The sequence below is a fragment of the Mus pahari genome, chromosome 18 (assembly GCF_900095145.1).
Source record: "Mus pahari chromosome 18, PAHARI_EIJ_v1.1, whole genome shotgun sequence".
In the NCBI taxonomy this organism is placed as follows: Eukaryota; Metazoa; Chordata; class Mammalia; order Rodentia; family Muridae; genus Mus; species Mus pahari.
Genome location: NC_034607.1, coordinates 20,969,795 through 20,981,951, shown reverse-complemented (window position 1 = coordinate 20,981,951; position 12,157 = coordinate 20,969,795). Strand labels below are relative to the sequence as shown.

The following is a 12,157-nucleotide window of genomic DNA, read 5'->3' as shown; positions in this document are numbered from 1 at the left end:
AAAAGAAAAGAAAAGGCAGACAGGTTTGCCTTGCTAACGGGCTTCAGATTAAAGGAAAAGCAGGCTTCAGATATAACTCTTTACCGTTCATTTATTTTAAAGAACTTGCTTTGCAATAACCATTCTCAATAATAACTACTCCTGTCACCGGTAAATGAATAGATGGAAAGAAAAAAGGTTTAAAGTCTATGCAAGTTCTGAGGGTCTAAGAAAATGTTCTAAGGTATACAAAAGCCTGGGGATCTGAAAGCTCCAATAAGTTCTGAGGGTCTAAAAAAAAAAAAAAAGATTTAAGGTGCATAGACGCAAGATATAAAGGCATAAGCAAGTGATTTAAGGGATATGAAAAACAGAAGATGTTTTGGACTTCTTTCCCCTTCTGTGCTATTGTTATACTAAGATTTCAAAGAGCCAGAGAGTTTTAACATTGAGTAATGAAGTTCTGATAAGGTAACGCTATTTTTTCCTACAGTGTGGATTTCAGTACAGCTTAATGCTAATATATCTTAAAATTTTTATGTCTCTTTGTAAACTAAAGAAAAAAAATCACGTAAGCTTCAGGGCATCATAAGACTTGGATCCACCTCCCCCAGGCCAAAAGGACTCCAGTTAAGTATAGCTTAAGTTTCTTCACCAGCCTATTTGAACTGAGTATGGGCTCTCTGTCCTGGTCAGGAGACTGCTTCCCCTCCCACAATTACTAGGTCTGTGGGCCTGAACGTTCCAAGTGTAATTTAATTTCCTTTTAAGTTCCTCACTTCAGCTTCTGTCTGCCGTCTCTCTCTGTCCCAGCAGAATCCTGTTTGACAGACACCATCCATGAATCAGCTGCTGACTACAGCCTGCTCCTGAGCCCTGGACTTGCTGAGAGGTGATGGGATTGTTCTCTGTCCCTTCAGGGGGTCAGCAAACCAGATGCTCCTGATAAATGCCCCATTGCCTGAATTTCCTTGTGACCTTGACTAGCATTCCAGCGTTTCTAGGCCCTGACAAATGACCTCCTAGTTTCAGCAGGAAATAGTTACACAAAAGAGTAGGGGCAACCCTTGTCCCCCCTACAGGCTGAAATGTTAGATCAAAAGGGAACTCTCTGGCATAAGGGACAAACACCTATAATACTCATTGGCATACCAGGAAAGGTAACAGTTAAAAACCAAATAGCCCCAAATCTATCACTAGGTAGATTCATTAGCTGAAACAGTTCTACAATGTGATAGAACATTCTACCTGCCCAATGTAAAACAAAGAGGTTATTGCGTGGCTTTAAAAGAAAAGTGTTGTTTCTATATAAACCACTCAGGATAATTATTATCTAACTGTACAAAAAAAAAAAAAAAAAAAAGGAGCTGAAATGACCTGACTGGGGCCCCATCCATCTCCAGCCTTCACCAACACAGCAAACTCTGATGTCAGCCATCACAGGGCCTTTGGCCCTTCTGCTTCTGCTAATTACTCTTGCATCATTGATGCCTTAACTAAATGCCTAACTAATTCCTGTCTGGATACCACTAAACTGATGGTTATTAAACCCCAGTATAAACAGGTCATCACAGAGTCAAGGATTTGGCTCAGGATATAAGTCAGGGAAGGAATGTGAGACGAAAACAGGAAAAATACACTTGCAGGTTATGAGTTCTGTTTGCAGTGGAGAATAGGTAGCTGTTTGTCCTTTGTTTGTTTGACCCATCTGCACCAGCTGTGCTAGATCACACCTGGGCACAAGGTATGCTTGGCCCTGATTGGATTTAAGCCGGAGGTAATGTAGGCAGATAAAACATCAGGATGTATGCTTGCATGCTTGACCCTGATTGGATCTGATAGGAAATTCAGTGAATTATGAGTTTTGCCTTTTAAAATCCCCGCAAAATATGATTCATGGGCATTTTTCTACAGACTTGGCCAGTATTCAATTAAAGCTTGCTTCAAATTTGGCTTAAGATTGTGGTAATGAAAAAGACACTTGCTCTACTCTGGTCAAAGCTGCTTTATTCATAATAGCCAGAAACTGGAAACAAACCAGAGGTCCCTCAAAGAATGGATACAGAAAAGGTGGTTCATTTACACAATGGAATACTATTCAGCTATTAAAAACAAGGACGTCACCAGGCGGTGGTGGCCCACGCCTTTAATCCCAGTACTCAGGAGGCAGAGGCAGGTGGATTTCTGAGTTCAAGGCCAGCCTGGTCTACAAAGTGAGTTCCAGGACAGCCAGGACTATACAGAGAAACCCTGTCTCCGGGGAGGAAAAAAAAAAAAAAAAAACAAGGACATCAAATGGATGGAACTAGAAAATATCATTCTGAGCGAGGTTATGCAGACCCAAAAGGACAAGCATGACAGAAGCCTAGCATGGCTGTCCTCTGAGAGACTCTACTAGCAGATGACTGAGACTGATGCAGACACTTACAGCCAACCAGGAACCCCTAAGGAAGAGGGGGAGGATTAATGGAGCTGAGGGGGATTGCAACCCCATAGAAAGAACAACAGTGTCAACAAACTCGGACCCTTGGGAGCCCCCAGAGACTAAGCCACCAACCAAAGAGCATACATGGGCTGGTCCACGCCCCTGGCACATATGTAGCAGAGGAATGACTGCTTTGTCTGGCCTCAGTAGAAGATGCACCTAATCCTGTAGAAACTTATGGCTCAGGGAAGGGGTGGGGGGAGAGCTTGAAGAGGGGAGGGGGGAAGAACTCTTAGAGGGGAAACTGGGAAGGAGGGCAAGATTTGGAAAGTACATAAATAAAACAGTTCTTTTAAAAAAAAAAAAAAAAAAAAAAGATTGTGCCGGGAGTGGTGGCACACGCTTTTAATCCCAGCACTTGGGAGGCAGAGGCACGGGGATTTCTGAGTTTGAGGTCTGCCTGGTCTACAGAGTGAGTTCCAGGACAGCCATGACTACACAGAGAAACCCTGTCTCAGAAAAAAAAAAAAAAAGATTGTGGATGGGCAGTGGTGGCACAGGCCTTTAATCCCAGCACTTGAGAGGCAAAGGCAGGCAGATTTCTGAGTTCGAGGCCAGCCTGTTCTACAGAGTGAGTTCCAGGACAGCCAGGGTTACACAGAGAAACCCAGTCTTGGAAAAAAACAGAAAAACAAAACAAAAGATTGTAGTAGTAGTCTAATTCTCTAACCAGTAGAATTAAAATCAAATTTGATTGTTGTGATAACAATTAAATTTGCAGAAAGGAGGCATAATGTTTTAAAATCTTGGGTAGGGAAATAAAGACAAGATGTCTGAGAACAAATTTTGCATTTCTTTTGGCTTTGTTAGGGTTTGGGGTGTGTGTGTGTGTGTGTGTGTGTGTGTGTGTGTGTGTGTGTGTGTGTTTTCATGTGAGATCAATACTGAGCTCTGAGAGGGCCTTGGGATAAGCTACCTCCCTAGGGTAGGGAAATCAGTTTTCAGGAGGAAAGAAGACTTTTCAGATCCCAAAGAAAACGTGCAAAGACCTGAGGTGGAAAGAGAACTGATCCACAGTGCCCCGAGACGTCAGCCAGGGAAGACACACGTAATATAGACCCAGGAAAGGGGAAACTGAGAGGATGCGAAGTCACCAAGGTCAAGACTATGCTTTCCTTATCACACAAGCCAAGTGGCTCTGATGCAACCTTTACCACAAGCAGTTCAAAGAGCTCTAGGCTGGATCCTGCAAGACAAGTTTGTCGAACACAGACTCTCCCCTCCTGCTTCTGTTTCCTAAAGTCTAAATGTCAGATCTCTTGCTTGCTTTCAGTGGTCCCCAGGAACAAACTAAGTCTTCCCAGACCCGTCTTTTTCCATCTTCCTTGGTGTCCCACTGACCCAAGACTTATTGACAGAGGTAGTGTCATCTGTTCTTTTGTGACTTGCTCAATTTAAGTACAAAGACAAGCTGAGAAAAAAGAAAAAAAAAAAAAAAAAAAAAAGGAGCTGAAATGACCTGACTGGGGCCCCATCCATCTCCAGCCTTCACCAACACAGCAAACTCTGATGTCAGCCATNCACGCCTTTAATCCCAGTACTCAGGAGGCAGAGGCAGGTGGATTTCTGAGTTCAAGGCCAGCCTGGTCTACAAAGTGAGTTCCAGGACAGCCAGGACTATACAGAGAAACCCTGTCTCCGGGGAGGAAAAAAAAAAAAAAAAAACAAGGACATCAAATGGATGGAACTAGAAAATATCATTCTGAGCGAGGTTATGCAGACCCAAAAGGACAAGCATGACAGAAGCCTAGCATGGCTGTCCTCTGAGAGACTCTACTAGCAGATGACTGAGACTGATGCAGACACTTACAGCCAACCAGGAACCCCTAAGGAAGAGGGGGAGGATTAATGGAGCTGAGGGGGATTGCAACCCCATAGAAAGAACAACAGTGTCAACAAACTCGGACCCTTGGGAGCCCCCAGAGACTAAGCCACCAACCAAAGAGCATACATGGGCTGGTCCACGCCCCTGGCACATATGTAGCAGAGGAATGACTGCTTTGTCTGGCCTCAGTAGAAGATGCACCTAATCCTGTAGAAACTTATGGCTCAGGGAAGGGGTGGGGGGAGAGCTTGAAGAGGGGAGGGGGGAAGAACTCTTAGAGGGGAAACTGGGAAGGAGGGCAAGATTTGGAAAGTACATAAATAAAACAGTTCTTTTAAAAAAAAAAAAAAAAAAAAAAGATTGTGCCGGGAGTGGTGGCACACGCTTTTAATCCCAGCACTTGGGAGGCAGAGGCACGGGGATTTCTGAGTTTGAGGTCTGCCTGGTCTACAGAGTGAGTTCCAGGACAGCCATGACTACACAGAGAAACCCTGTCTCAGAAAAAAAAAAAAAAAGATTGTGGATGGGCAGTGGTGGCACAGGCCTTTAATCCCAGCACTTGAGAGGCAAAGGCAGGCAGATTTCTGAGTTCGAGGCCAGCCTGTTCTACAGAGTGAGTTCCAGGACAGCCAGGGTTACACAGAGAAACCCAGTCTTGGAAAAAAACAGAAAAACAAAACAAAAGATTGTAGTAGTAGTCTAATTCTCTAACCAGTAGAATTAAAATCAAATTTGATTGTTGTGATAACAATTAAATTTGCAGAAAGGAGGCATAATGTTTTAAAATCTTGGGTAGGGAAATAAAGACAAGATGTCTGAGAACAAATTTTGCATTTCTTTTGGCTTTGTTAGGGTTTGGGGTGTGTGTGTGTGTGTGTGTGTGTGTGTGTGTGTGTGTGTGTGTGTGTTTTCATGTGAGATCAATACTGAGCTCTGAGAGGGCCTTGGGATAAGCTACCTCCCTAGGGTAGGGAAATCAGTTTTCAGGAGGAAAGAAGACTTTTCAGATCCCAAAGAAAACGTGCAAAGACCTGAGGTGGAAAGAGAACTGATCCACAGTGCCCCGAGACGTCAGCCAGGGAAGACACACGTAATATAGACCCAGGAAAGGGGAAACTGAGAGGATGCGAAGTCACCAAGGTCAAGACTATGCTTTCCTTATCACACAAGCCAAGTGGCTCTGATGCAACCTTTACCACAAGCAGTTCAAAGAGCTCTAGGCTGGATCCTGCAAGACAAGTTTGTCGAACACAGACTCTCCCCTCCTGCTTCTGTTTCCTAAAGTCTAAATGTCAGATCTCTTGCTTGCTTTCAGTGGTCCCCAGGAACAAACTAAGTCTTCCCAGACCCGTCTTTTTCCATCTTCCTTGGTGTCCCACTGACCCAAGACTTATTGACAGAGGTAGTGTCATCTGTTCTTTTGTGACTTGCTCAATTTAAGTACAAAGACAAGCTGAGAAAAAAGAAAAAAAAAAAAAAAAAAAAGCCACATATTATGTGAGAAACCTCATCAAATCCAATCATATGCACTCGAACACAAGTGCACATAATATTTTTTTAATAATAAAAAAAAAAAACTAAGATAACATCCCTCCCAGGTTTGGAGTCTAGTATTTCCAAATACCCACTAGGCCACACTCCCCCCTCCCCCCACTCCAGCAGGCCCCAAGCAAAGGAGGGCCTGCTCTGGTTGGCCCAGCTCCAGGTTTTTAAAACTGCTTTCAGTTTCTCTTTACAGCAAGAAACCCTACCCCACCCAACAACTCCAACAGGCCAAAAGTTCTAAATCAGTATGACACTTCCCTCCTCCTACTGGATCTGCAGCTCCTGAGCTCTCCAACTCCCGAGCCAGCCCTACACCCCAAGAAGGCTTCACTACAGTCCACTGTAACAGGGTAACTACTGCCCTTTCCCTAGAATCTGAACACATGCTCCAACAACTCCACAAAGACAGATGCCAGTGCCATCAACCTGGCACCTGGCTTAATGCCTGGCCCCAATTAGAATTCCTCATAACATTAGCTAAATAAATCAGCAAATAAGACCGCACACTTTCAGGCTGGTGAGATGACTCAGGGAGTACACAGAAGAGATGAACACACTCTGACACGCGCAGACAAACACCCCACACACACTAAACTTCATAAAGTTTCTCAAAAGCAGGAAAAAAAAAAAAGAGCTTGAATAACAGGTTTTTCTTTCCTAGGAGTCTGTCAGAAAATATGACTAAAAAAATACTCAAGTTATACACTTGAAGTTTCACTAATGAATAATTCAAAGTATTTGGGAAGGCCAGGGGAGATGCAAGGTGATAGAACTGTAATCCTAGGCAGATAGGAGTTCAAGGCCATCCTGGACTACATAGGAAGACCTAGAGAAAGTTAAAAAGAATGTGTGTGTACAACCGCAGGAAAGTTTTCAGATACTACGTGACAGGAAGCAGTATGGAGGTGGGTACTGATGATGGGAACTCAGGCTAATACTGAAAACTAAGGCAGGACTACATAGCTGACTTTCTGAATGAGACTAGAGCAGCTGCAAAAGCCAAGCCTATTTATTAAGTCCTTGAACTTGCTCTGGGTTCTGTCGGGCCACTCTCTCCCTGCATGCTACACCAGAGGTCCTGTCTAAGGAGGAGGATGGTAGGTCGGACTGGTAGGACTGTAAAACTAAGGAAGCCAATAGCTTTTGCAGTAGAGCCCCTAGCCTTTCCCATTTCTTAGAAACATACTTCCAATTTTTTTTTTTTTTGCACTCCTTAGGATATACCACGTGACGTTAGTATTTCCCAGCTCCTCTGCAGAATTCAAAAGTAGTAATATACTTGCTTCGTGGAAAGTATTCTCAATTGCCACTGGCATCCCCTGGGGCTTTGTTGGAGATGTAACTCCTCAGACCCCACCCCAGACCTCCTGATTTTGCATTTAGCCATTCCAACTTGTGTGCTTAAGGCACCGCATTGGAGCCCTCTCAGGAAAGCACAGCAGGTGCTACGACAGCATCGATAAACAGGAGGTGGCCACAAGGAAAGGGCATGTTCGAGAGCCCAAGGTCCTTAAAGCTCCAGAAAACACGACAACCAGAATGCCCCGGGAGGGATGTCATCTACCAGGTTTATTCATCCTGGCTGTACAGTGGGGAGTGGGGATGAGAACCTGGATGCTGGGGATGTGACTCCTTTTACAGTAGTAGGCTAGAGCAGCAAGCAACGGAAGGTGTGAGTGAGTGAGTGAGTGAGTGCTCCTCTCCCAGGTCCCAACCACAGGCCGCTCGGGCTGACAAGGCCAAGTCCCCGCCCACTTCTGCTGTCACCCTGTCAAAACAAAGCCGCAGTCTACAGCGCAGAGTCGCTCTCCCGTGCAGCCTGGGGAGCTGAGCCCCCTACATGGGCCCTACAGCTGGATGCCCTGGGTGCCTAAAGTCCCCAGAGAGGGAGAATGGCAAGAAAGCTGTCTTCAAACTGGGCAGACGCGCTCGCCGCCTGGCCTGTCACCCTGCCAGACCCTGTTTACACCCTAAGTGGCCAGGATCCCGCTTTCGCTAAATAAGTAATAACAATAATGACAGGGTTGTCGCCGCACGGTCGAGGCCGCCAGGCGCCAAAGGACCAGGGCTTGGGGCAGTGCCCACCACCCACCCCGCGCTCCGCCCCTTCGCTCCCGTAGAGCGCCAGGATTCCAGGACACTTCTGGGCGCTCCACAACCCAGCTCCTCCTAGCGGGGCTCAGTGGGGAGGGCGAGCGCAGGGAGACACGCTAAGATGCCCCCCAACCCCAAAAAAGCTGCTTCCCAGCCCCGACTGATCCGCCACACCAAGCACAGTTACGCTCCCTGGGAAAGGACTCCCGCGAGCTCCTACAGAGCAGAAAAAGCCCCAGTGTAGCCCGAGCACTCGGAAGCCGAGACTCATCCTTCCCAGAAGAGGGACACCGCCAGATCTAGAAGACCCCCTACCCCTGTCCCAGTGAGACGCCGTGCGAGCCGCAGCGGCCGAGCGCGCGCAGAGAAAGCTGCACTTCCGCGGTGCCGGCGGGAAGCTGGAAGGGGGTGGGGGAGGGGAGTGGGGTCCGAGCCCGCCCGTGACCCCGCGATTGTGCTCGTCCCAGCGGGTACCTTGCAGGCGGAGTACACGCCGAGTTTCTCCAGTTTCTTCGCCCGCGGAGCAGAGCGCAGCTGCGCCTTCTTCACGGCAATCCGAGCCGAGCCGCCTCCTCCCGGTCCCTCGGCCGTACCCGCCGCGGCCACCGCGGTCGCCGGCCCGCAGGAAGCAGAGCTCCCGGCAGCGGTGGCCAGGGTCCGGGGGGAACCGTGCGGGGGCGCGGGCGGCAGTGCTGGGGGCCCGGCCCCGCCAGCCTCGGCCATGCCGCCCCGACTGTCACCCGCAGCCGCCAGGGTCCCCGCGGGCGCTGGTGGCGGAGCCGAGACCCTCCCCCCGCGGCCGCCGCCCTGCGCCCTCCCCGCCCCCGCCGCACTCGGCCGCCAGCGATCGCAGGCCCCCGCGCCTCCCCGGGCGGCTAGGACGCTAGCGGGCCCGAGTGCCTTGGCCGCGCTCTGCTCCCCTGGGCCTCCGGCATGCTGCTGCGAGCGTAGCCGCCCGCCGGGAGCGCCACGGCCGGTAGGTGACCGGCGACCCGCGAGACCGGGCCGCTGCAGCCCAGGCACCTGCCGCCCTGCGCTGCTGGCGTCCCTGGGCCTGACACCCTCCCGCGCCGAGACCCAACTTCCTCCACCCTAGCGGGAGCCAGAGGAAAAAAAAATGTTTTCCAGAAGTACCCGTCAGCGACCAATCCTCCTCTTTGTTGCTAATTCACCAAAATCATGGCGTGAAGGGGCTCCTTTTTTTTTTTTTTTTTTTTTTTTTTGACTTTGGGTTAAACTTTTTCTTTTAACAATTCTTCCCCATAGTCGTCTTCTCCTGGTAGTTTCTGAACCGAATATGACCAGAGAGGGAGGGAGATGACTCAATGGGATATATACATATATACACACATACATACACACACATATATATACATATATATCATATATATACATATATATCACATAATACTTCGTTTGAGAACATTACATGTTGGCGAAATGAAAACTAAACGCGTGGAAAAAGTTTGAAATTAGTCCGCCAGCGGGGGTTCACTCGAGGTTGGCTACTTTCAGCCGCTAGTGTGTCTATTGTTTTCAAAGGTGAAACCCCAGCGTTCAAGTTAACCAGAAAGACAGCGTCCGTTTTTGACTTAAACTTCAAAATCAAAACTATTGTCCCTGTCTCTGATGGCAGGAAGAAGTTGTTTCATTTGTTCACATGGGTCAACCTTCCTAAAGCGATTTGAACAGCCCTGCATTGCCTGTCAGCACCGTTGGCAAGTGCCCTAATTCTGCGGAGCAAGCCTAGTGACAATGTGGGACAATGGTTTGTGATTGGTTGTCTAGCAAGCTTGGTAGCTCCTGCTGAACTCCAGCCATATGGGATGTGCTTCCCCTTGCAAATATTCTTTTACCAGTCATGTTTAAAATTGCATTTGATGTCTCAAGATGTGTTTCGCCAGATTCTGTGTCCTTTTAACGCAGAGTAATGCTATGCCAGGAAAGAGAGAAGTCTCTTCTGGAAGGAGTGACACCTACTGCCCTGAAATTGTAGCCTTACTAGGCTGCAGCTAACCGAAGTCCCTACCTAGTGTGGAACTTCAATAGAGTGAGACTCTTGCCTCAATAATTAATTAATTAATTAATTAATTTAAAAACATTAATGCCAGGAGCTGTGGTCTTCACCTTTGACCCCAGAACTGCAGAAGCAAACACTGGCCAGGCTCTGTGAGTTTGAGGCATTCAGGTCTGACGTTAGGAGTTCCAGGTCAGCCAGGGCTACACAGTGAGACCCAGTGAGAGCTTGTATATAAACGAACAAGAAAAAAAAATAAACTCAGCATGCCTTTAATCCCAGCATTTGGGAGGCTTTCTGAGTTCAAGACCAGCCTGGTCTACAGTGTTCCAGGACAGCCAGGGCTATACAGAGAAATCCTGTCTCAAAAAACCAAAAACAAACAAACAAACGAAAAAAAAAAACCTCAGGTTTTACATCACTGTCCTCTGGCTGGTTGTTGTTTGAGTTTTTACAATAACGTTACTAAAACATTACTTACTGGGGAAATCCAGGTTCTCTTATATGTTCTTAGTGTCCTTTATCTAAGAATTTTTAAGTGGATTCAGAAGGAAGCTTGAGGTCCAATGTATTCTAGGGAGCTGTAAATCCTGGCAGCTGCCCAAAGGAAAACAGAAGAGGAAAACTGGCTCATTTTTAGAGTCCAGAAATTAAGCCTGTTCTGCACTTGGAGCTTGGGTGGGGTGTAAGTGGCTGTACAAAAGGGTGGGTTGGGGTGTGTATAACCTTCAGAGAAAAGTGGAGAATGCCCCGAGGGCCAGGGGCAGCAGTACGCTAGTGCTTTTGGCTAGAAACCAAAGAGGAGGTAGAGCTGGTGGGAAAGCAAAGATAAACCTTTTGAGTTAAGAGGTCAAAAAAGCAGACAAGCTTAGCTGCCCAGATCTGTAAGTGGCTGCACAGCCAGAGGGGCTTATGGGTAAGTGTAAGAACATTATCTCAATTAAGAGACTGAAAAAATGCTCCCGTTGCCTTAATGTGTTTGTGGGACCTGATGCCCTGTCCTGGCTTGAAGAATAAAAAAAGAAAAGAAAAAGAAGACCGAGCCACAGAAGCGGATATGTAGTTCAGACCACTGGTGGAGGACAAAGGACCAAGTGATGTGAAGAGAGGCTGTAGAGGTTTGCTGTGTATTGTAATGCTAAATTATGTACCCAAAGGGGAGGTCTAAGCCTACGTGTGACAATTTTAACATTTACAAGCTTTGGTCGTGCAAACCTTGTTCCTTGATGTAAATAAAACTGCCTACAACCGGTTACTGGAGGGTTTTGAGTTAACTGGTTAAGGGTGGAGAAGAGAGTGGAGAGACCAGGAGGAAGAAGAGAGGAAGCCGGCAATGAGGGGAGATGGGCGATGAGCACGGTGGCCAGGAGAAATAAGAATCTGGGGTATACAGATGGGAGGTAGCCAGGCCAACAGTTAGAAAAGCAGATTAGGGATTACCCCCTAGAGATTGTCAAAGCCAAATAAAGTAACCATAGTCTGGGTTTCGTTTATTTTTAGTCAGGGATAAGCTTAAGTTGGCTGTACTACAGGGACAGAGAAGGAGTTAAGGAAGCCCGATATTTGGGAGGGGAAGCCTAAAGTGTTAAGGAGCGTATGCTTTCAGGAGATACAGAGGCTGGGGGTGTTTGTTGGATGTGCCTTTGATCCCAGCACTCTGCGGCAGAGGCAGGCAAATCTCCCAACTTGAGGCTAGCCTGTGTATCATAGGGCATTTCAGGACAAGACAGACTAGAAACAAGGAAGGAGGGAAGCTGCACTTCACTGAGTAAGTCAGAAAACCTGATAGACATACAAGCTACATTACAGCGGTACAGCCCAATGGCCCATAAGCCCTTGCATCTGGAGTTAAATTCTGAGAAGGAAAAGTACAATATCCCATTAAAGGACTGATTTCGTCTCCCATCTATCTCTTTAGCATGGCTTAATTTGTACCTACCTCCCTAGGGTTGTCTCTAGGTCAGGGGATGAGCCAGCCCAACTAAAATGTCATGTCTCTACCCAAGCCTAAGATCTTACTGTTTTGGCTAGAAGGTATTTTGGTTTTTTATTTTGTTTTGTTTTGTTTTGTTTTCTCTTAACACTAGGACATTGGAAGCTGAATCAAACAGGTTGGAAGTTTGAGGCTAGCCCTCAAGTAAAAGAAATTTTTGTTTTTGTTTTGTTTTTGGAGACAGGGTTTCTCTGTGTAGCCCTGGCTGTCCTGGAACTC

The 12,157-nt window shown here is 47.1% G+C and overlaps 2 protein-coding genes across 3 annotated transcripts in view; one reads left to right on the top strand and one right to left on the bottom strand.

Annotated features, from left to right (window-relative positions):
• The window catches only part of Kat2b (lysine acetyltransferase 2B), a 105,030-nt gene extending 96,029 nt beyond the window's left edge, over window positions 1-9,001 (bottom strand). For both annotated transcript variants that reach the window (XR_003842458.1, XM_021217610.1), the window contains exon 1: window positions 8,403-9,001. Coding sequence is in view for 1 of the 2 variants with exons in the window: in XM_021217610.1 (XP_021073269.1) it covers window positions 8,403-8,651 (249 nt within the window). In the remaining variant the exon portion in view is untranslated. The remainder of the gene's footprint in view (window positions 1-8,402) is intronic.
• Window positions 9,002-11,295: 2,294 nt separating this feature from the next.
• Window positions 11,296-12,157, top strand: part of Pp2d1 (protein phosphatase 2C like domain containing 1) — a 45,645-nt gene continuing 44,783 nt past the window's right edge. The window contains exon 1 of the mRNA XM_021218474.1: window positions 11,296-11,345. Within this exon, the coding sequence (XP_021074133.1) occupies window positions 11,296-11,345 (50 nt within the window). The remainder of the gene's footprint in view (window positions 11,346-12,157) is intronic.